At 53.8% G+C, this 24222-nt stretch overlaps 1 protein-coding gene and 2 long non-coding RNA genes across 11 annotated transcripts in view; 2 read left to right on the top strand and 1 right to left on the bottom strand.

Moving 5' to 3' along the window:
• Nucleotides 1-16675, top strand: part of ATP9B (ATPase phospholipid transporting 9B (putative)) — a 237325-nt gene extending 220650 nt beyond the window's left edge. For all 9 annotated transcript variants that reach the window (XM_072817398.1, XM_072817319.1, XM_072817557.1 and 6 more), the window contains 4 exons: nt 3832-3940; nt 12724-12781; nt 13461-13664; nt 16252-16675. In XM_072817398.1, the coding sequence (XP_072673499.1) occupies nt 3832-3940; nt 12724-12781; nt 13461-13664; nt 16252-16388 (508 nt within the window). In that variant the 3' untranslated portion in view covers nt 16389-16675. The remainder of the gene's footprint in view (nt 1-3831; nt 3941-12723; nt 12782-13460; nt 13665-16251) is intronic.
• LOC140628472 (uncharacterized) lies at nt 11956-19971 on the bottom strand. The gene is made up of 4 exons (XR_012026654.1): nt 18977-19971; nt 14964-16987; nt 13016-14845; nt 11956-12390 (listed from the first exon to the last, which is right to left on the bottom strand). It is a non-coding gene; the product is annotated as an uncharacterized lncRNA (long non-coding RNA).
• Nucleotides 18765-21661, top strand: LOC140628537 (uncharacterized). Its single transcript, XR_012026655.1, has 2 exons — nt 18765-19887; nt 20168-21661. It is a non-coding gene; the product is annotated as an uncharacterized lncRNA (long non-coding RNA).
• Nucleotides 21662-24222: the final 2561 nt, after the last annotated feature.

The following is a 24222-nucleotide window of genomic DNA, read 5'->3' as shown; positions in this document are numbered from 1 at the left end:
AACAGCAGTCACACAGGCGCTCCCACCATTCAAGGTGCTCATTCCATCCGTGTAGCATCCTTGTGACCAGGCACCGTGCACTGCCCATGTCACAGACAAGCGAGCCTGGGAACGTGCTGGAGACCATGGCTGGTGGGCCCACCTTGGACTAGTTTCTTACCATGGCATTTAGCATCTTCCAGGACTGCAGAGAACAAGTACATGAGTACTTTCACCCATCAGAATTGCCTTAAGTACACCTTCTGGATGCACTTCACTGGACAGCTCCCCTGAATCCCAAGGTTCATTCCTGATAATTTGAGCGAGAGACCGGGAGCATCAGGCTAGGCCACGTCAGGCTCCACTAAACACGTGGGTACCGTACCTCGCCAGCGTGCCTGAGCAACGCCGATGGGAGACACTTCCTGCCACTCCTGAGGCTGCATCTGTTGGGAGCACGGGCTCACCTCCTTACCCTTTCCCAGCCTTGGATCATGGGGCTCCTCACCTCCTGGTGGCCCTCCCCCAGGGGGCTCAACCAGCACCCAGCTGTGTTTCAGCCTCTGTTCCCAGTGGACCAGGCACAGCAGCTCAACAGGCCGGGGCGGCTCCCTGAGAGGGCAGCCGTGCATTCCAGGGTAGCTGGTGCCGGGCCCAGCAGGTGCATATGGCTGCCCGCTCTCTGTCCAGCGGCTGCTAGCTGGACATGCTCCCGTGTCCTGGGGCGCTGACCGAGGGGAAGCCCTAATGGTACAAACCGCCGTGCGTGATTGTACACTTTCCCGTTGCATTGGTCTTTGCCATGCGCATCCCACGAATGACTTAAGAGAGCATAGGATTTGCGCATGATGTCACTGCCCCTGAAGTTTGTCCAGCACACGTTTCCCTGGCCAGCAAAGAAAAGCGAGGCCATTCCCACTTCCTTTCACATTTAAAGCTATGGATTTGAAAGATTAAAAGGAAAATTTAGGAGGCAGTGATGATTACTGCTGAAATAGTAAAGCCTAAGGCCATGAAGCTGCGGCTGTGGGCCGATTGGATCCTCCCTCCTCAGCCCAGGCCCAAGCCCCGGTCAGCAGGAGCTCCCAGTGGTTTTAAAACTCCTGTTTATATTGGCATTTAATCAGTTTCTCTCACGATCTTCTTAAGCGTTACTGTGCTGAATCTGTAGGAGTGGAGGACGAGTGCTTTTACACTGAGCCGCTTCAAGAGGAAACTGTAAGATCAGTGTTGGCCTAACCTAGAGAATAGTCAGATGTAGGCGGTAGGTGGGAGGAAAGTGATGTTTCTGTCAAAGTCTAATGAGACCAAAGTAATGTCCTAAGATGGGATCTCCAGCTACTGAGACTGCAAGACCGTTGACAGAACGCAGCTCCACTTGCTCCACGCTTTTTATTCTCCTATGTCTTTTCGGCAAAGAGGGGCTGATGACGGGACAAGACAGCCATGGGTGCTCCCCACCACAGGTCCTGGTGCACACTATGCTCTCCCCACCAGGAAGCATTCCTTGGCAAAGCCCCTTGGGGAAACACTGTGTATCGCAGCCCCTCTGGGAGGCTCACGGCACAGGCAGCAAGTGGAAGACCCCGCCAGATGCCTGGTCAGGAGCCTATCTGACCTTTAAGCAAACGCCTTCTTCACCCAACACCTGTAGCACCGCACGTTCTGAACAGCATCCTTGGGGCGACTGGCCTCAGCCAGCTGCAGGGCTCACCTGTGTGATGGCTGCCCGCCGCTCCTGGGATGGGTGCCCATGCACCCCAGGCATGGGGGGTGACCCACCGTGCCCCATCAGCTGGGCTCTGCTGGACTCTCCAGCCCTTTCAGCCCCTACGTTTTAAGTTATTCTCATTCTCAGCAATATTCTAAGTTCTGAGAAAGTGGACAAACTTTCTTTAGAAATTTGAAAGAAAGGGCTTTAACCTCACATGGAAGTTAAAGGTTAGACTTGAGGACACAGCACTCTGATGAAACACTGGGGTTTCTGCCTCCGGGGGCCTCCAGGAGCGCACAGCTGTAGGAATTGGGTCTTGTGTTATTAGGTCTTCCCACCTGGTTTCTCACAGGCAAAAATGTCATTTAAAAGAAGTCTAAAAAAAAAAAAAAAAAAAGGCCAGCCGTACCTCAGGAAAGACGGTATAGATGCACTTTTCCTCATTCCTTGAGTACAGCCAAAATCCTACGGACACCACAGGTGGAACACGTTTGTTCTCTGGTCAAGGGGCAAGGAGGGGGCGGCCTGGCCTGCTGGACAGACCACGTTCAGATGGCCACCATCTGCTCCAGCCAGCACCGTGGGAACACTGCACCCCCCACCTCTCTCCAAAGTGGGGAGCGGGACCCCACACACACCCAGCAGTCACCAGCAGCCTTGTTGGGTGTCACACAGGGAGGAACCTGGGGGAAGGCAGCAGTGCCAGGAGACCCCGTGGCCTACGTGGCACCAAACATCCAATTTTCAGGAGAAAATCACTACCCCCGCCAAGAGCTGAGATGATCTCAGAGTGAGTCATAAAGACAATAGACACCAGCCCTGCAGCGCCAGCGGTGTGGGAATCATGTGACCCGGGTGTTAAAGTGGCAGGAACGCTCAGGACAAATGGAAACATGTCCACCTAGAATAGAAATCCAAGCAGCACCACGTGGGAACAGGCCACCAAGGCCAGCAGGACAGACCTGGCCCCCAGCAGAGCGGAGGGCCCTCACGGCAGGACACAGGATGGAGAGAGACTCGCAGAGAGAGGGCGGAGAGCGGGCTGGAGGGGAAGAGCAGCTGAAAACCTCCCACACGGTGGATTCAGAGAGATCCACAGCAAGACGCGTCACACGGAGATTTGGGGAACAATACAAACGCTGTGAAGGCAGTGAGCTGGAGAGGAGCAGCCTTGGGGACAGTGGGGACCCTGAGGAGAAGGTGTGGGCACACACGGCCACCTGCAGTGGATCTTCCCTCAGCAGTGACAAGCGCACACGCGTCCGGGAACACATGCACATGGCTCCGGGATGAGAGCTGTCCAGGTGGCACACGAGCAGAAGGCACAGGCCGGTGCGTCCCCCAAAGGGCATGGTGGGCTTGAGTGCACAGGTGGGCCCTGGCCCTGGCCCTGGCCCTGGCCGTCAGGTTCGAGGCCGTCAAGCTGCTGCTGGAAGGGGATGTGGAGAAGCAGGACCCCGCCGCAGGCTCAGCCTGTCCCTGCCCCAGCAGGCTCCTGGGCAGGTGGCACCAGGAGGATCTGCTGTGAGAGTAACTGCAGCTTACGACGGCAGTCTTTGTGGTGACTAGAAGCTGGGGGCAACCTGGGTGCACCTGAGTGAGCGCAGCTCACAGAGGTGGGACTGCTGGCTCAGGCAGCAGGGGTGAACGTGACTGCAGCAGCACCTGGGGCAGCCTGGGAGTCAGCTGAGAAGAGGCATCTTGGGGCCTCGAAATGACAAAAACTGTGAAGAAGGTGGGCGTATTGTAGTGATTGTTAGGGGTGGGGGCAGAGGGGATGGGTACGGGGAGGGGCAGGGGACTGGGGTCTCCCAGGGTAGTGTGGTTCTGTCTGTGTCCCCAACACTTTGGGAGGAGGCTGGGCTGCCAGGGGAAGGGCATATGGGATCCTGCTCACACCTGCCTGCAAGTCCCCAGTGACCTCAAAACAGAGTTTAATTAAGAAAGAAAAACAGCAGATCTCCCTGAGCACCTGTGGCTCACAGACTGACTTAGTGCTCCGCAGGGAGGCGTGAAGTGTCGGGAGGTCTGCCTTGCTGCATGTGCTGTGCAGCGCTTGGGACCAAGGCCCGTGGTTGCAGAGCGGTGTAGAGTGGCGCCTGCGCCTCACGCTAACCTGCCCCTGTCTTGGTTGTCAGGTATGCGACCCTGTACACCATGTTCCCAGTGTTCTCGCTGGTGCTGGACCAGGACGTGAAGCCAGAGATGGCCATGCTCTATCCAGAGCTCTACAAGGACCTCACCAAGGTATGGATGCGGGCCGGGCTGCATGTCCGCTGGGCCATATTTTAGCAGAATATTTACTAGGGAAAGAAATGCCTGTCATGAAGCGGTTTCCAGGCAGGTTTTAAGTAATTGAACCTCCGTTCTTCCAGACAGGTTTTATTTCTTGCTGTTTTTGCATTTTCCTTCTGAGTTAAACTTCAGAAAGGGATGATTATTTTCTCGGACGTTTGCAGTAAAGCTCTGATGTCATGCATACAATTGAGATTTTAAAGGTGCTCTGAACCATTTGTGGAGCCGCAGTGAGCTTCTCTGAGACCATGGGGCTCGTGTTGGCTGGTGCACACTCATTGTCTGTCGGTGTGTGAAGGACATCCACTGGCGGCAGGGTCCCCTGGGCAGGGCTTCTGTCCACTGCGCCGGCATCGCGACATCGGAACCCAGAGTTACAGCAGGCAGCCCCCGTGCCTGCCCAAGCCATCTTCCACTGTGCTTCTCAGAATCAGGTCTAAGACATGATGGAGCGTCGGTCACTGCGACCCAGCACTGAAGTCACAAGGATGCTTTTGAGGAAACATCTGCACCCAGAAGATGTGGCTCCTGAAACTGCAGAAGATGCATTGATCTGGCCTAAAATTGTGCTCTCTTCAGATAGAGTATTCCTGAGGTTTGTCATATTTCTTTACAAGACCGTGTTTCTACAGCAAGCAAAACAAGCTCCACAGGCTGGAACACCCCCTCGCTCTCCAAGGACAGGTTGTGGTGACCTTGGAATCTTCCAAAAGGCTAGCTTCTCCTGAAGCAACAGGGAGAACAAAGTCCACTAACTCTCAGTCAAATCCAGGTTTACATATGAAATGACCAACTCTGATCTTTAAAACTATAGCATGTGGAGAAGGGATCAGTGGGCACTAGGCGGGATGCAGCGAACCACTAACCACATGCAGAGGAGCTGGCCAGACCAGGGTGATCTCTGGGCTTCGTGCTGCTGTTTTAAGGACTGGATGAAATTAAGATTTAAAGTTCCTTGAAAAAAAATACCAAGTGCTCATATTATTTTTACAATCAGGACAAAAATAAACCTAGTTCACCAGTATAGCATAAAATAAAATCTCAATCATTATATTCAATAACAGCATATTTAATTTGATAATAAAATGCAAATATATTTTATAGATATAGAAAAAGAGCACTAATAATCCTGATAATTTTATTGTGAATATTACAAGAAAAAGGAAAACTGTTTTGTTTAATATTCTAAAATGATTAAACCATTATCATTCATTAAAGCAGAACAGGATCAAAGACCCAAAACTGTAGGAAGCTTTTGTGAGTAATTATAATTTTAGATTATTATGTATTTCTTTATTTCCATAAACTCCAGACATGTTAACTTAAATGCTGCCTCACAGACTGTCCATGTATGAGCAGACCCAGATGAGCTTCCCTAAAATCACAGGCGGTCAGTGTCTCAGCCGCTTGAGGTCACTGCAGGTCAGCCTGGGCAACATCACCAGACGGTCGTGGTTGGAGCAGTTGCTGTCAGTGGGACGCGGGGTCAACGCTGTGTCTACCGCCGTCAGGGTGGGGGGATGGTTGGCTGATGCATTGAACACAAGGGGTGGCAGGAAAGTGTCTTCATTCTGACTGAGTCATTCTTGTTTTCGTTAGGGTGACCAATAGAATGTCTCGGTGCCTGTGCCCTTGAGTCCAGCCGTCATTACTACTTTATTGTGACAGGAGTTCAGTTACTGTTTCTTCAAGACCCAAGACCTATTCCTTTTGTGTTTATTATACTTATTCTTTCAAAACCTGTTGCCCTTCAAATACTTTGAAGACAGAGTAGCACTAAAGTACTCAACCACCTAACTTGATAAAAAATTGAGTTACATTTTCTTACTGAAGCCAGAGAGAGATTTTGAATCTTCACATTACTTCTCAATTATTGGTGGTGACTCGAGAGGCCCACGAGCCGTCTGCCTGGCCTGTCCGTGTGGCAGGCATTGGGTCTGTGGCTGCTGGAGGCGAGGGTGAGAAGTCATTCCTGGGCTCGGGAAGCCCACTTTCATTCTGGAAAGAAAATGTGAATTACATGATAGTCAAACAGCAGCACAAAATAGGCCACAGGTGCAGATGCAGGTGCACGTCAGCTGTGCAACACACCTGGTCTGTTCTAAGCAGAAGGCCAGGGTCATGATAAAGTTCTAAGATAGTTTCAAAAGCAGTGAAGGGGAACAGAGTATATATCCCTCGCAAAACAGAGAGGAAAGTACCATGCTTTGAAAGAAAATACCAGTTTTCATACTAATTTGATAACCATTCTTTTTATTCTGAGAGTGAGAGTCCGAACCCAATCATTGCAGATGTGATTTACATGTTCCAACAACATCAGCCAACCTGGAGCATACATTTGCTCATGACTCCATTGGGAGAGCCTGAGCCCAGTCTGGAGTCAGTATCTGTTCAGTAGTGTGTCAGCAACAGGGTGAGGGAGCCCAGCAAAGAGGCTGCACTCCCCTCCCCTTCCTAAAGCCATATTGTTTTCATTCCTTGCAGAAAATGATGCATCTGTAATAATTTTTAGTGTTCCTCTTTTAAAGGCCACATTCTGGTGTGAATGCTCACATGCATTCAATGCACTCATGATGAATGGCCGCTCTCAGTCTCCTGGTGCTGCCAGTGAAGCAGGGACCCTGTGCGCTCACCCCTCTCCTAGCTCCACAGATGACTCTGTTTACCCCAGATGGACGATCTGTGGCCTCTTAGGAAGGGCCACACAAGCCTGAGAGCCATCGGTCAGTACTAGTGGGGTGACCCTCGCTCACCTGAGCCAGCCCATGTAGTCCCAAACGTACATCAGACTTGTAGCTGGGGATTCCATGACCAACACGTTGCTTTACATTCCTGATAAATAACCCACTAACTGCAGAGGCAGCTAAACTAATTGTAAAGAGACCAAGTAGGTAATATCATGCAATCCTTCATCAGAATCCTTGACACCGTTAGACATAAAACTTACTAGGATTACTTCACTATTTTTTTTATTTCCTGTTGAATACTCTCAAAATGGTTTTAGTTTTGGAATGTATATTTATATTCTTAAATAATTTTAGAGATAATAGTGATAAAGCAGGAAAAAACAAAGGCTAGAAATTAGAGGAGATGCAGATGACAGGAAAAGCCCGAAGAATCCATAAAACTTGTGGGCACCTGGGTGGCTCAGTGGTTGAGTGTCTGCCTTCGACTCAGGACATAATCCCAGAGTGCCGGGATCGAATCTCACATCAGGCTCCTGCCTGAAGCCTGCTTCTCTCTCTGCCTAGATCTCTGCCTCCCTCTGTGTCTCTCATGAATAAATAAATAAATAATCTTTTTAAAAAATCCACAAAACCTTTCTAAGCTAACCTATAAGTTTGCAGGATTCAAGGAATATATTTTATCCTTTCTAATTTTATATACTAGCCATGGACAATTGAGGTCTGAAAAATGTTTTTGAACAGGATTTGCAGTAACCTAAAAAAAGCAAAGGTGGTTTAACTAAAAAACCATGCAGGACGTGTGTGCTGCAGGCTCTGGGACACTGTGGAGAGGGATTTTTAAAGTTGCAAAGAATAACTAGGAGACTCCATGTGGCCGAAAGCTAACAAACTGATTCCAAGATTTATATGGGAAGGCAGGGGAACTATAATTACCAAGGCCATTTTTAAAAAAAGGAACGAGAGTTGGAACAAATTAAGATTTGTGTGGAATCAGAAAAGACCCCGAATAGCCAGGGGAATTTTAAAAAAGAAAACCATAGCTGGAGGCATCACAATGCCAGATTTCAGGTTGTACTACAAAGCGGTGGTCATCAAGACAGTGTGGTACTGGCACAAAAACAGACACATAGATCCATGGAACAGAATAGAGAATCCAGAAGTGGACCCTCAACTGTATGGTCCCTAATATTCAACAAAGCAGGAAAGACTATCCACTGGAAAAAAAGACAGTCTCTTCAATAAATGGTGCTGGGAAAATTGGACATCCACATGCAGAAGAATGAAACTAGACCACTCTCTTGCACCAGACACAAAGATAAACTCAAAATGGATGAAAGATCTAAATGTGAGACAAGATTCCATCAAAATCCTAGAGGAGAACACAGGCAACACCCTTTTTCAACTCGGCCATAGTAACTTCTTGCAAGATACATCCACGAAGGCAAAAGAAACAAAAGCAAAAATGAACTATTGGGACTTCATCAAGATAAGAAGCTTTTGCACAGCAAAGGAAACAGTCAACAAAACTCAAAGACAACCTACAGAATGGGAGAAGATATTTGCAAATGACGTATCAGATAAAGGGCTAGTATCCAAGATCTATAAAGAACTTATTAAACTCAACACCAAAGAAACAAACAATCCAATCATGAAATGGGCAAAAGACATGAAGAGAAATCTCACAGAGGAAGACATAGACATGGCCAACATGCACATGAGAAGATGCTCCACATCACTTGCCATCAGGGAAATACAAATCAAAACCACAATGAGATCCCACCTCACACCAGTGAGAATGGGGAAAATTAACAAGGCAGGAAACCACAAGTGTTGGAGAGGATGCGGAGAAAAGGGAACCCTCTTACACTGTTGGTGGGAATGTGAACTGGTGCAGCCACTCTGGAAAACTGTGTGGAGGTTCCTCAAAGAGTTAAAAATAGACCTGCCCTACGACCCAGCAATTGCACTGCTGGGGATTTACCCCAAAGATACTGATGCAATGAAATGCCGGGACACCTGCACCCCGATGTTTCTAGCAGCAATGGCCACGATAGCCAAACTGTGGAAGGAGCCTCGGTGTCCAACGAAAGATGAATGGATAAAGAAGATGTGGTTTATGTATACAATGGAATATTCCTCAGCCATTAGAAACGACAAATACCCACCATTTGCTTCAATGTGGATGGAACTGGAGGGTATTATGCTGAGTGAATAAGTCAGTCGGAGAAGGACAAACAGTGTATGTTCTCATTCATTTGGGGAATATAAATAATAGTGAAAGGGAATATAAGGGAAGGGAGAAGAAATGTGTGGGAAATATCAGAAAGGGAGACAGAACATAAAGACTGCTAACTCTGGGAAACGAACTAGGGGTGGTGGAAGGGGAGGTGGGGGGGGTGAGGGTGACTGGGTGACGGGCACTGAGGGGGGCACTTGATGGGATGAGCACTGGGTGTTATTCTGTATGTCAGCAAATTGAACACCAATAAAAAATAAATTTATAAAAAAAAATTTAAAAAAAATTAAAAAGAGGACGAGTTTGGAAGACTTGCTCTACCCAATTTCAGGACTTTCTGTACATTAGTAACCAAGGCAACAGATTATTGGCAGAGGACAGACACATGGAGCAGTGGGGTGAGCAGAGAGCCCAGGAAAGAGCCACATGCATCATGGCTGATCAATCCAAGGGAGACTGGACCATTTGTAAATAGATGCTTCAGAGCCACCAGCAAACACAGAGCCTCCACCCACCTGTCACCGTTTTGGGGGAAACACACTTCAAAGTGAGTCGTAGACCTAATTAGCCTTCTGGAATAAAATGCAGAAGAACATGTGCATGACCTTGGGATGGGCATAGTTTTTAGATATGGGGTCAGATGTGTGATTCAGAAAGGGAAAAACTGGTAGGCTGGACTTTATCATAATTAGACTCGTTCTGTGGTTGGCACTGATAAAATAAATATAAGGAAGAGCTACAGAACTGTGGGAAATACTTACAGATCACACTTCTGACAAAGGACTTCTATCTGGAATATACAAAGAAGCCTCAAAACTTAAAAAGAAGACAAGCAACCCAATTATCTAAACGGACCAAAGACCTGACCTGACAGCACAGCGACGATCACGACGTGCAGATGAGTATCTGAAAGGCTCTGCTCATCACCATTTCTCATGAGGGGCCGGCAAGCAGTAACAACAGGGGCCACCACGCTCCCCCCTGGGAAAGCAGGGTCCACAGCAGGAGCACACCACGGGCATGGCCCCTGGAGGCACGGTTCAGCACTTTCTCTTGAAGTTAAATGTGCACTGACCACGTGACTCAGTGACCCTTCTGGGCAGTCACCCGAGAGAAGTGAGCCCTGCAGCCACATGGTGCGCGGTGTCAGTCCAGCAGCACAGGTGAATCCTAAGTGCATTGGGCTATGTGGAGGAAGCCAGACTCAGAAGCTTGTATGGTCCCATGTAGCTGGCCCCCTGGGAAATGCAGGGCTCCGGGCGTGGGGGACGGGTGGGCAGTAGCCCAGGGCCAAGGTGGGGGACTGAGGGGCAGCGGGAACAGCTGTACCCGCATATTGCATCTCAGGCCAAGACAGAGTAGTGAGTCTGTTCATGGGACTTTCAGGTGCATTAACTTTTCCCTAGATTCGCTGGATTTTATTTTTACAGTTTGGTGGGTCTTTTAGAGAAACGAACTTACAGGTCTCTAAGACTTAACACTGAAATACTGAACACTCACTAGGCTTCTGGCTTTATGCTTATTTCATTTTATCCACACAAGTGCGGCCATCACTTCTGTTCACATAAGAAGAGACCACTCACAGACATTGAGTGTGTGCCCCAGGGGAGCCACGGGCAGGGCCAAACCCAGGCTGACCGGGTCCTAAAAGCAGTGTGTGCGCAGTGCCGGGACAGAGCTCCTGCTAGAGGAATTTCCACCAGCCAAGGACTGGCCGTCCTTCCTCTCCTCCTCTGGAAGGAGAGGCGTATGGGCCCAGGAGAGCCCCTGCCTGCATGGCCTGGGTCCAGAGTAAGAACTGTGTTCATGCGCATCTGTGGCACCAAATTCAGTGAAATACTCACTTTTGTCTCTCAGAGCCAAAGTCTGAGAGAGCCATTGATAAGTATCACCCAGGAGCTAGTGGCTTATGCATATCTTTCAAATTATTTCTCCGATTGGTTATTTTATTGAGTTTCTGTGCCCATTCTGTAGTGTTTTGCCTTATTAATCTGTGTCTGCTTGGATATGGGAACTTTGACCTGGGCTCACATCGCTGAGCTGTCTTCAAACACCCCCCAGTTTATAAACCGACAATTATATAACATAAGTAGTATCGAAGAGATGTCAGCAAATGTAGCTACAGAGTAAATCTTTTATTTTACATCAACAAATTATCTTTTAAAATATTAAAAGAAAATTAGCCATGTACTTAATTACCTCAGTGTTATCAAAGACCAAACACCTGCTAGTATCCAGCAAGACAAATGCACTTGGGAAATAGATACTGAGACATATACAGACATGTAACAGCTAAACTTTCCCGCCTTTTTAAAAATCATCATTGCCTTTTCATGATATCTGTTATGTGTGAACATTACTTTTCACATGTGTAGTAAGGACTCAGGTTCAGCCAGTGCTTCCCAGGAGGATGCTGGAAGGGCCACACCTGCCTTGTGGCTGCGTCTCTTGAAATGTTGTCACTCAACTCCAGGTAGATGAGGCTCCGATCCAGAATACTCTGGCAGTCGTCACAGCAACACACCCCAGCGCATCTCTTCCATAGCAGCTCGTTTCTCCTTGGTGGCATTTGGCAGTGCTTTCTGACTTAGGGACCACCTTCCCACCCTGGCTGTGAGCGCCTCTCCTATGGTGGGGAGGGCCCAGGGCACAGCAGAGCTTCAGACTCTAGCCATTTGGTGCTGACCCTTGAACACTGTGGGGTCAGTGACCACCCCCCCAACCCCTGCACAGTCAAAAATCTGCATATCATTTTGATTCCCCAAACACATAAGTGGTGATGGCCTCCTGGTGATGGGAAGCCTCACCTACTCCATGAACATCTGATTATGTTGCATGTGTTCTATATTATATTCTCATGATAAAGTAGGCTGGAGAAAAAAAGTTAAGAGAACTTTTTTAAAAAAGCAAATACAGGGGCACCTGGGTGGCTCAGTGGTTGAGCATCTGCCTTTGGCTCAGGGCGTGATCCTGGAGTCCTGGGATCCAGTCCCGCATCGGGCTCCCCACGGGGAGCCTGCTTCTCCCTCTGCCTGTGTCTCTGCCTCTCTGTGTCTCTCATGAATAAATAAATAGAATCTTTAAAAAAAAAAAGCAAATACATTAATAATACTGTATTTATTTTAGTTTTTAAAAATTCATATATAGGTGAGCCCACGCAATTCAAACCCATGTCCAGCACAGCTGCCCTGCAGCATGAACTTGTGGAAAGCACCAGACTTTTAGAGTTTTTTCATGTGTAAATGGAGACAACGTCTGCCCCGTCTGAGTGCTACAGTGCCCGAGAGGATTGATGCAGGAGTGTGACCGCACAGATCTGACCAAGGTCCTGAGGGTCCATCGTTCACATGGCTTCACCTGACAAGCACTGCCATGGAACAGGCCTGAGCAGTAGCAGCCCGTGTGGCTGGCAGTGGCTGGGTCTCCCTCTTGGGTGTGGATGACTTCAGGAGGGTGTACGCGTCCTTCATCTGGAGAAACTAGAAAGTAAATACAAGAATATTTGTTGCCAAGAAATAAGAAAGTCAAGGGAGTTATTTTGACGACGATACAAGTGTTTTCCCGCTAGTGCATTTCAGTGTTTGCAGACACACCTCAACTTCTGGGAGGCAGGGGGCACGTGGCTGTGGGCTGAGGGTTACCCAAGGGCAAGCGGAGGGCACCATGCTCTGGGCCACAGGTGCATGGGTGGGAAGGCCAGGCTTGGGGATCTAGGGGTCTTCTAGAAGTCACTCATAACTAGCTGCTAGAAAACCTGTGAGTCACACTGTTTTTGCACTCTGCTAACTAAGATATTCCACTGTTTACCCTAGGGGAGATCTTTGTCCTTCAAGACCTTCCTCGTCTGGGTGTTAATCAGTATTTACCAAGGTAAGAGGCCTGGACCGAAGGTTTCTTGTCTGCCCCTAGCAACGTTCTTTCCCCCCTCGGTTAAATTCCAGAAGCTTCAGGCTCCATCAGCAGCTGTCACTCCTGTTCATCTCCTAAAGCGATCTTCCAGCAGCTGGTCATCCACACCCCTTCATCACGCCCCTTCGCCTGTCACTGAAAAACTCACCTGTTTCTAATGAAATGCTAATCCAGAAAATTTTGCTGAGCACTTACCATGTTACGTGCCCCCGCAGCAGTTCCTGTCGCAGAGTGATGCCCAGACTTGGAGAAATCTCACTTAATGTAAACAGAAGTCATTAGCCATCCTCTGATGAGTGTTCCAGATAAATGAGAGATTGTTGAAATTGAATTAACAGATTAGATACTTTACATTGGAAGCATAATTACTTACAAAGAGGTGGCATGGCCTTTCCTCCAGATCTTGAAAGGTTCCTGGCCTCTCTGGTGCCACATCTTATCTTATTCATAATCCAGAACTTTAAATAAACTGTTAACATGAAGTGAGGGGGTGTCCCTAACCACATATTTTCAAGTATGACTCTTGCCGGTTAGCCATGCCCCTAGTGTGTCCCCCAGCTGCCCGGTGCAGTGCTGGGTTCCCACCCCGGCAGGAGGGGCTGCCCCATCCAGGCCACAGTACCCCCGTCTTGTGTTGCAGGCGGCATCCTCATGTACGGGGCCTTGCTTCTGTTCGAGTCTGAGTTTGTGCATGTGGTGGCCATCTCCTTCACGGCCCTCATCCTCACGGAGCTGCTCATGGTGGCCCTGACCGTCAGGACGTGGCACTGGCTGATGGCAGTGGCTGAGGTCCTCAGCCTGGGCTGCTATGTGGCCTCACTCGCTTTTCTAAATGAGTATTTTGGTAAGTTGCTGTGGGAATCTTTTTTGTCTGTTACTGGTTTTTATACATTAGTTATTGTTACTTATTAATACACTGTCTTAAATTGCGGAGTGCAATAAAACCTACCTCAGATTGCTTCACTACACAAAAAGCTTCTTTTTGTGGAAAGATTAAACTCTTTGTAATATTTTATAAAATTCAGATTGTCACCGTCTTACCTCTTTAAAAGATGTACTGTTTCCAAAAATTATTTCCATAAGAGCTGCATTGTTTATCCTTCTTCCTAACTCACAAGCACTCCCAGGGTGGAGTCCAGGCCCACCTTTGGACACACCATAGTAATAGCTAAAGATGCCACCTCTGCATAAGGCCAGCTAGTTGTGGGCCCTTATCACCCTTGTGTGACTGATGCAGAGGCTGTGACTTCCACTACTTGGACAAAGTCCGTGCATCCCACAGGAGCAGCAGTCCTAGGGTTTGCGCCTCAGGGCCTTGTGACGTCAGCCTGTGGCCTGCCTCCCCACAGCTGGGAAAGCCAGGTCGCCTCCAGACAGCCCCTGGTCAGATCACTGTCTGTGCAAAGAAGCCCTTCCCTTAAACTCAGAGTAGTACGTCCCCATCACCTGCTGAGCGTGTCCTCAGGCAGAGGCCACTGCAGAAATGACTCACCCCGTGGAGGGTCCCACCAGCCTCATCGTGGCTCCCGGTGAGCCTGGCAGGGGAGCTGTGTCCAGGGGCCCAGAGCAGCATGTCTGGGAGGGACCCTGGGGAGAAGCACGCTAACACAGGATACGTAGCAGGAGGGGAAGTAAAGCCAAGGAGCCCTCCAGGAGGGAAACCGAGGTGAAGAGCCGGGTTTGGGGGTGAAATCCAGGGAGCCTGCACATTGCTCCAGGAAGCCTGCCCTCGGGCCACCAGAGTGCCCCAGAAAGACCCCACAGGAAAAACCCAGATTTGAAGTCCGCATGTCTGCAGGTAGAAGGGCCCGCCAGGGACAGTGACAGGATGCACGTCAAGACTCAGCTTCCTCAGTAACACAATGTTCCGTGAAGTCTGTGGGATGAGAATCGATACATCGCAGTGTTCATCCACTGTACCGCGAAAGCATCTCTGTCCTTCACACCAGAATGGTAAATCACAAAGTGAGTGTGTCTAGGCAGCTTTCAGCAGCAGGAATTGTGCATTTTGTTCCTTTGCTTTAACTGTAACATATTATAAATGGCGGAGACGTTGGGTGAATTCACACTTGAGCATCTACTCAATGGCAAATATATGGATAGAAAAATTTTAAAAAGGTAATGTACTAAAAGAAATACTCACTGGAGCGCCAGGGTGGCTCAGTTGGTTGAGTGTCTGACTTGGTTTCGGCTCAGGTTGTGATCTCAGGGTCATGAGATTGGCTCCTGCACCAGGCTTGTCACTTGGCGGGGAGCCTGCTGGAGATTCTGTCTCCCTCTCCCCCTGCCCTTTTCCCCCTCAAAAACAAAATGAAAGAGATGTTCACCCAAACATACAAAACAGCACTTAAGAAATTAGCTATTTTCAAAATACAATCTCTTGTTACTTTTCTTAAGAATATTTAGTATATTTTCCAGTAGGAGCACAACACACTGAGCATGGGAGAAATGTTGGTTTATTTTTATGGCATTTCATTTTAATATGTCTGTTTCCTTCATTTAGTAATATTTACAGAAATATTTCTGTAAATTTTATTTACAAAGCAAAATAATAAATTGGACAAACACACAAGTACTGCATCTGATCCGCTGCTAAAATGAAAAAAAGGCGAAATAGACATAAAAGTGAATTAGAAAGTGGCAAAGACAAACCGCAGTCACTTGGGGAGATCACCTTCCTCATTGTTTAAGTGCTGGAGGTTTAGGTGCAGGGGGCTCGGACATGCCTCCCCTCCTGGCACCTGGAGTGTGGCCATGCGCATGCGGGTTTGTACTTTGAAAGTAAATCCCTTTGGAACCTTGAGATGTGGATCCGAAGGGAGGAGTGTTTGCAGATATGCTTTCACATGGCAGCCAGTTCAGTTATGCTTTAAAAACTCATGTGTGGACAAGCAGTTGGAAAACAGTTTCAGGGTTTTTTGAAATATGGTGAAATCCAGACCATCTGCCACCCTCTGTGGTCTGGGACATACTCGGGTCGGCCATGTGTGTGTAAAATCTGTGAGTCCTGCCAAGTGGCCAAGTGGATCCCCCGTTGTGGTAAGAGTGAAGGGCTTCTGCCAGTGGTAGGAGCACCCCTGGGACTTGGCTCTTGCCCCCACCTCTTCCATGGAAAGTCACAGAGCCAGGCTTTGTTGGGAGAGCCCACGGACCAGCCCCAAACGGCCTCTCAGACCCAGCACTGCAGCTGCGGGAACCTCCACCACCCAAGGGTGTCTGAGGACGTCATACACAGTCTCTAATACTTTGGTGTAATTTTTTATTCTGTTAAAAGAACTTACTACACCTGGTACGCAGGTGTGGTAAGGGCCACCTGAGTCCCCGCGCCACCTGGCAGTGACGCAAGGAGGCGGCTGCCTGCCGCCTTGGGCCTCAGGGGCCTGTGGGCGCCTCAACCGCCTCTTACACTTGTTTCCGTGTCCTGCCTGCAGATGTTGCCTTCATCACGACCGTGACCTTTGTGTGGAAAGTGTCAGCCATCACCGTGGTCAGCTGTCTGCCACTCTACGTCCTAAAGTACTTGAAGCGGAAGCTATCCCCGCCCAGCTACTCCAAGCTCACGTCCTAGGGCACGCAGGATCCACTCCACAGCTTGGGGCCTGCAGGGGTGCAAGGAGGCAGGAAGGGGCTGGAGCCTGAGAGGAGAGGCGGCTGGGCCGGGCAGATGCTCCTGATCCATGCAGGGGACACATCCTCTTTCTGGTTCTTTCCTGGTTTTCAAAATTTAATTTTCATATCAAACTACTTGAGTTTCTACCAAAATGAGCCCTAATTATCTCACTATTACTGTAAAGCATTCCTCGTACTCTGGGCATTCTGAGAATTAACATGAAAGTTTATTTAAGATTCTGTAAATTCAGACTCTTTGTTTGACATCATGATGTACAAAGCCATTTCTCCTTGACTAAAAATCTGGAGGCTAAGGGCAGCACACATGTCACTGCTGCTGCCCGGAGCCAGGGCGCTGGCTTCCTCGGGGCGTGGCTGTGGTCGGTCAGGGATGGGCCTCCCCTCGGTGAGGCTGCTGAGCTCACACAACTACGCCGCACCACACTCGGATGGTTGGGCACTGCTGGATGGGGGCTCGTGTTCGCAGAGTCACACACGTCCTGCCCTGGCATGGAAGTGGGTGCCAGTGGTCTTGTGCACTCCCAGTGCCTGGGTGTCCTGTCAGGACACAGATGCCTTCGGTCTCCCAGCCACAGTCCTGACACCCGTGGGATGGCTCTTCCGTGGGTTCAGAGAGGTCCCCTCGCTACATGGAGCACCCTGGGTGTCATGGTGGGTCATGCACTGCTGTGGCCACTGCATACCCATGCCACATCCTCCCCTGGGAGCATGTGGGATGGTCTCTCAGCAGGGCCGAGGGGGATTGGAGGGGATCCCCCATTTCCTGAGGTGGATGCCATGCCAGGAGATCCCTGACGGTCCTTGGGGAGGTGGTGCTGGGGCCTCGTGGGTTCCCTGGGCGCGGAGCGAGCCTAGGGACACCTGCACAGATCCCCACCAGCTGCCGGGTGTCACTGTGTCAGGGCGTGGAACCCATGGGGTCCTGAGGTCCCCGCCCCTGCAGGGGTCTGCCATCCTTGCAGCACCAGGCCTGGGAGGCAGCCGTTGTCCCCAAAGCGGCCTTGGCGTTGCCCAGTTCACCCAAGTTGTCAGTGACCCAGAAAGACGAGTCACCAGGATGTCGGGAAGAGCATGCCTTGGAGGAACTGTGGACAGACGGCCAGGAGCCCATGGTGATAGGGACTGTAGACAGCCAGCCAGGTGCCCAAGGCGACTAGACAGACGGCCAGGAGCCCAAGGTGACTATAGAGAGCCAGCCAGGTGCCCGAGGTTAGCAGACGATGGTGGGACCCGGCCCGACATTAGTCCCCAGGCGGGAAGACGGCCCCGTCCACACTAGCATCAAGTTGCACTGTGTCCCCACTGGAGGGAGGTCATTGTCGTCCCCCCCCCCCCCCCCCCCGCTCCACTGCAAGCCGTCCTGAGGCTGTCACGCCACAATGGAGTGACATCTCCCCGCATGCTTGCGGGGACGTGCGGGGTGACAGGCCCTCCAGACAAGGTAGGTGGCAGGCTGCCCCATCCCTGCTGGGTCCCCAGCTCCTCCCGGGACCGAGGAGGCAGCAGGAGGGAGGGGGCGCTGGGCCAGGGGTGCAGAGGGAGGGACTGGCAGTCAGGACAGGCGCAGCGTGAGGGTTCAGACCCACTTCTGCGGAGGAGAACTGGAGAGGGGGTTATGTGAGGAGGTGCCAAGTGGTTACCCCCAGGGCCTCCCAACCGCCAAGGCTCCGGATGGGGTGCGTAGAGGATCGCCCGGGGGCAGGCTGGCAGGCCGTCCCCGTCCCTCCACAGTTGTCCAACTGCAGACGTGTGAGGAATGAGTGTCTCTGACTCTGGAGGCTGAACTGTGTCCACCGAGCAAACGCGGCCCCCAGAGAGGACCTTCTGTTCCTTGCTGCTTGGGCCCCGCAAAGGGCGCCCCCCCCCAGGCAGGTGGGAGGGTCTCGGAGCACCTGCCCCGACCTGCCGTCCTTCCCTGGCTCCGGAAGCACGGACACGAATGGACATCGAGCAGGGACCCCAACGAGGAACAGACCCTACCTGTGGGAGGGCGGCCAGAAACCCCTGCACCCAGGCCTGAGGCCCCGGGACCCCTCTTGCCCCCACTACCGCCCCCCCAACCCCCGCATCACCTTGAAGCCCAGGAAAGGGCCCTGCTGTCAAGGGATGCAGGTCAGAGCTGCCACTCCAGACCCTGTTCCCCTGGCCCCTGGCCCCCCTACCCCATCTCCCCGTCACTGTCCCCTGGTCCCCCTGTCCCCTCCTCCCCTGCTTCCCATCCCCCGTCCCCCGACCCCCTGGCTCCTGCTCAGCGGCACATCTGATGCCCACGCGCCCTGGACACACCAGAAGTTCTCGTCGGTGGGACCTGGAGCCCCTGCTCAACCGGCAGGCCCTAGGCCCCCAGACCCGTCCTTCTGCCTGCCCCACGGTGTGACCACGTGCCCCCAACACAGCAAACCCAGTCCAACGGCTGGACCCCAAACAGATGCCACCCCCACTACTCTCCTCAGGCTCTGAGCATGAGAAAACGCACCAAAGGCCCCCTGACCCGGGTCACCTCCCTTGACCCCAGCATGTGCCCACCTGAGAAGCGCCCACAGTCAGTACCGGTGACCACGTAGGTCACTCTGCACAGCCCAGACTTCATCCAGGACCGTCAGGTTCTGTCCTGGGAGTTCGGGGTGGGAACAGAAGAGAAGCAGGGGGCACGGGGCTGGGTCTGGCCTCTGTGGGGAGACAGACACCCCAAGTTTAGGTCCGTGTGGGTCACGTCACCTCCCCACCCCCAGCTTTGCAAAGAGACCGTGGAGTCCTTGGGGCAGCGCTGGCCTGGTCCCCATCCCGAGACAGCGGCAGTCACCTGATGCCTCTGACAGCCTGGGGGAGACGGGTAGAGAAACCAAGCGTGGGGGAGCACAAGGGGTGGGGCTTCCCTGGAACCTGGGAGGGCAAGACACGCCTTCTTGCACTTAGCCCACATCTGAGGTGCACGAATGTCCAGCCCACCAACCTCCCCAGACTGCGGGTGACAACCTGAGGGTCACCGTGTGCCCACCCAGGTGAGCATCGGCAGCGGGGCCAGCAGGACAGGCCCGGGGCACCTCCCTCCCCAACTGCGCCCCCTGCCTTGGTCGCCCTGTGACCCCCGCAGCCCGGGCTCTGGGGTCCCCGGAGGACCTGTGGCCAGGTCCCCACGCCACGGAGCCTGTAAGACGCGGCCGCCATCTCCCCCTGAACAGCAACCACCTCAGCGCCTGTCAGTGCTTTTGGGTGTGATTTCAGAAGATTCCAGAAGGTGGTGCTAGAAGCCAAGGAGTGGCACCCGGCGGGTCCTCCGCGTCCCAGCTGAGCTGCGGGCTCCTCGTGGCTGTCAGCTGCGCTGGGATGTCCAGGTTCAAGGACTGAAGAAGCCCCACCGTGGCCAGGCCATCTGTATACATACAGCGCCTATCTTGCCTGAATGGGAGCCACGGACCCCTTCGTGGTAGACACAGGTGAGAGGCAGGGCCTGCCGGTGGAGCGGGGGCTCCGGGTCCCACCGACGAGACCTCCTGGTGTGTCCAGGGTGCGTGGGCATCTGACGTGCCACTGAGCAGGAGCCAGAGGGTCGGGGGACGAGGGATGAGAAGCAGGGGAGTGGGGACAGGGGGACCAGGGGACAGGGGGACAGTGATGGGGAGATAGGGTAGGGGGGACGAGGGCCAGGGGAGCAGGGTCGGGGGAATAGGGTTTGCATCCTTCTTCTAAGTCCTACACGCTCATAATTCATTGCAGAATTCCCCAGAATCCGTGTCAGGCCACTGGAAAGAAGCCAGGGGTGCCGAGCAGTTCTCAGCTCCCTCTGGGGTCCACCTGCGCTCCAGGTGACCCCGCGGCCCCAGGGGTGCTCTGCACACACGGGTGACTACACCAGCTGCGGTCCGCCAGCGGCCCCCTGAAGGCCTCCCCTCCTGTCCGCCCAGCGCGGAGCACCCCTGAGACATGCCCACCGCCCCGCCCGTCCCCACCTTGCAGGTACATGGCTCCGCAGGGAGCACCCGGGCCCGTGGTCACGGGGCCAGGCCAGGCTGGAGACGCGGTGAGAGTGGACCCCCCCACCCCATCCTCCCTATGCAGGCTGGGACCCGGGCTCTGAGCGTGGCCCCCTGCCCCCTGGGGCCACCCGGCCTGGGAGGCTGCAGGTGCATCCTGTCCGCTCCGGGGCCCGACGTCAGGGCTCAGAGTGCCCAGGGCTGAGCACCCTCGGGGGCAGCTGCTTCCTGCTGCTTGGCGCTCTGGTGCCCGGGGCCTTCTTGTCTTTGTGGCCCCACGCGTGACTCCGTCCTCGTGCATGTCGACTCCCCGCATGTCCGTGTCCCTCCTCCCCCTCAACGAGGACAGTTGTGTGAGGGCCACCCGTGCTAGGACAGCCTCCTCTTCCCTAAATCCACCTGCCAGGTTCCTATTTCCAGATACCGCTGCGTCCCGAGGTTGTGGGGACAGCACGCAGCCTGCGCAGGGTTCGGCCCAGGACACCGTGGTGCTACCCTGGAAATAGTAACGAGTGTCATACGCCGCGCCCCTGTCCTCCCCTCCGGAGGTCCCAGCCAAGCGGGAAGGTGGTTTGCAGGTGAGGACTGGGCCTCGCGTGCAGAGTCGCTGTGCCCACGCCCCTGCCCGGAGCCCCGCTGGGCTGTGCCTCCAAGGACCGGTGCCGAGCGACGTGAGAAGCCTGCACGCTCCCGCGGAGACATGGAGGTGCATGTGGTGGGCTCGCGAGCATCATGGGCGAGGCTGGAGTGACCGCAGGGTGCGGGGCAGCACCGCCCACCCTGACCATCATCACCGCGGGCCGTCCGCCTGGCCCTGGCGCCTGGACTCGGTCTCAGGTGTCTTTCTGGGCTTAGTGGCACGCTCTGTCTTGTCGCCGTGACTCAGTTTCTCCCCATGGCTCCCGAGGCGAGCAGCCACATCTCAGAAGAGATGGAGGCACAAGCAGGGTTCTCAGAATGTCTGGAGGCTGTTATGATGCCAAACACCCTTGGGTTCCTGGCCAGGAGCGGGGGACACGGCACTGGCCCCTGTCCTCCTCGAGCAAGAGCTAAAAGGTGGCCTCACCGCAGGGCTTACCTTTCCAGGGTCGTGGGGTGGGAGAGCCCGTGGCCCATCACCAGCACACCTGTCCCCGTACAAGTGTCCACATAGCGCGGATTCTGTGGGAATTAGCTCTGTCCACAAGACCCACATCGCCACCTTCCAATTACACGTCAAACCCCAATATCTCTCTGACATGCTTTTAATTGTCTGTATTTCTCTGTTTTTCTCAAAATAGTCCATCTAGGTCGGGACGCTAACGTCGCCCCACGGGCCCCAGGGGACAGCCACCAGGGTTCCTAATTAAAGTGGTTACAGATAAAGGCCCATCAGCTCCGTGCTCGGGGAAGGCTGAGCTCGTGGGAACCAGGCATGTCGGGGGGGGGGGCTGCACCTTCCCACAACCATCCTGCTCCCCGGCTGGGTTCTGGCAGGTTCCATGGGCTGGCGTCCCCACGTGGAGGTCACAGGCGCGGGGGGGTGGAGGTGTGGATGCCATGGGCTCTGGAGGCCCCAGTGAACCAGCTGCAGGCCCGGCTCTCAGCTGACCTGTGTCCCTGGCCCTGAGCCCTGGGCCAGCCTCGCGGGGCTGCGTCACATGGCCAAGGAGACCAGCGGCGGGGGCAAGGGGGCCCTGGGGGCTGAGGATGGGGGGCAGACGCTGGCCGGGTCCTTGGATCGCGGGGTTCACTTCCTCCCCCTCCCACCACCCTGCAGAGGGCAGCGGCTGATGCTGGATGCTGGGGACACTACTGCACCGGGGCGACGTGTGCCCACGTCCTGGGGAACACATAGTCCCCTCTCGGATCTGACAGGGTTGGTTCTAGGGCGGCTGCAGCAAACGACCTCGGGCGGGTGGAGAAAACACCACGTCCTGGAGATCAGAGGCCCACATGGGCGCAAGTCCAGGAGCCCAAGCTCCAGAGCACCATCCACCCGCTGCCCCCCCCCCACCGTCCCTACTGCCCCCTGCCATCCCCAGCCCCCTGCTGTCCCCTCCCCTGGCCCTGCTGCCCACCCCCACCCCACCCCTATCTCCACTGCCGTCCCCACCTCCTGCTGTCCCCACTGCCGTCCCCGCCAGCCCGCAGCCTCTGTCCCCATGGCCCCCACTCCAACCCCTTGCCTCCCTCTCTCCAGGACCTGATGGCACTGGGCCTGGCCCAAGGTCCCTGCTCAGTCCCTCCCGCCAGGAGCAGCAATGGGACATCTTGCCATTGTGACCCAGGCGGGGAGAGTCCATGCAGTGCTCACGAGCCTCACTTTGCTCCTCACACTTCTTTTGAGTGTCCCCCAGGAGTCCTCTCAGCCTGAGAATTGGGGGCCGGCCCTAGTGACCAGGTTGCCCTTGGGCCCCACAAGACAGAACGCCAGAGCCAGGGTGCAGGGCCTGTCGATTTCCCAAAGGAGCATTCCCTCTGGAGGGGTGACCCAGGGCAGACAGGAAGCAGCCCGCTTCTCCCCATGGGCACCCCCAGCTCACAGGGCAGCCCGTTGGGGGGGAAGGGGTTGGGGGCCCCCTCCTGCCCCGCTTGACCACCTGGCACCCCAGTGGGGTTGGAGTGGCAGCAAGACCGGCATCGTTTGTACAGTAGAGACGTGAGTGCGGGAACAGAACCCACAGGGGACGAATGGGTGGGTGTGGTGGTAGCACAGCGGGAAAGTCCTGTCGGGGGACCTGCTGTCGCAGGGAGAAGCTTGGTGCAGGTGGCCGTTGGGTACAGGGTCGTGCTGAGCGGGTAGGTGTGAGGCTGTGAGCAGGGAGATGTCCAGACACGGCAGCTCAGTGGGTGGGGGTGCAGGAGGCCAGGGGCCCACCGGGACCCACCGTGCACCTGCAGCCGTGCACCTGCCACCGTGGGAAAGCATGGTGGCTCCTCACGGGCCACCCGAGCTCAGCACCTGACTGCAGCGTGTCCTCCAGGGGCTGAAAGCCGGGGGTTGGGGGTCTTGGGGCCCCCGTGCCCCACATTCCGTGCTCACAGCCACAGATGAGCGGGCAGCCAGGGTGGCATCCACATCCAGCACAGTGTGCCGCCTTGAGCAGGAGGGATTTGTGCTGCGACACGGGGGATGCCACAGGTCACTCAGGGGAGGGCCGAGGGGCAGGGGCTGGGGCGGCCTTAGTTTGGGGGGCAGGGTGTGAGTCCGCAAGGGAGGGGCCATGACCGGTCAGGTCACAATGGTATCAAGGTATTGAGTGCTGCCACACTGCGCCCGAACTGGTGAAGATGGCAGGTGTCTGCGTCCGTTCTGGCACAATTTTAGCCACAGTCGGAGACCCATCAGGGTGCCGTGGGTCCCGTGGGTGCCCCCACTGTCCGGAGCCTGCCCCAGGAGCTCAGAAAGGGTCCCTTCTCCCCCAGGGGGCGCTGCCCACCATCCGCTGTGGCCCGGTTCCCTCCCAGGGGCTCTGCCACCGCAGGGGGCCTGGGTCCATTGCCACCCTGGCCAATGCCCCTTCCTGTTTCTGAGAAGAGGCTGCAGCACGCTTGTAAAAACGTGCCATGGCCTGGACAGCGGGCAGCTCTCATGTGGCGTTGTGATGAGTTACGTGTAAATGAATCAGAAGCACATGGATTAAATTTCCCTTGATACTCACTCTGGTTTAAAAATTAACGGAAAAAAGTGCCTGGCAAAGTTCGTTTAGGACTTTACTGAACCAAAAACACTTTAAAAGTAGTTTGGGAGATGAGCGCACCCATGTGGAGGCTGGGCACCCTGGGGTCAGAGCGGGTGGGGGTGCGGGTCCCCGC

This window comes from Canis lupus, chromosome 1, assembly GCF_048164855.1.
Source record: "Canis lupus baileyi chromosome 1, mCanLup2.hap1, whole genome shotgun sequence".
Classification (NCBI taxonomy): Eukaryota; Metazoa; Chordata; class Mammalia; order Carnivora; family Canidae; genus Canis; species Canis lupus.
This window is presented reverse-complemented; position numbering and strand designations above follow the sequence as displayed.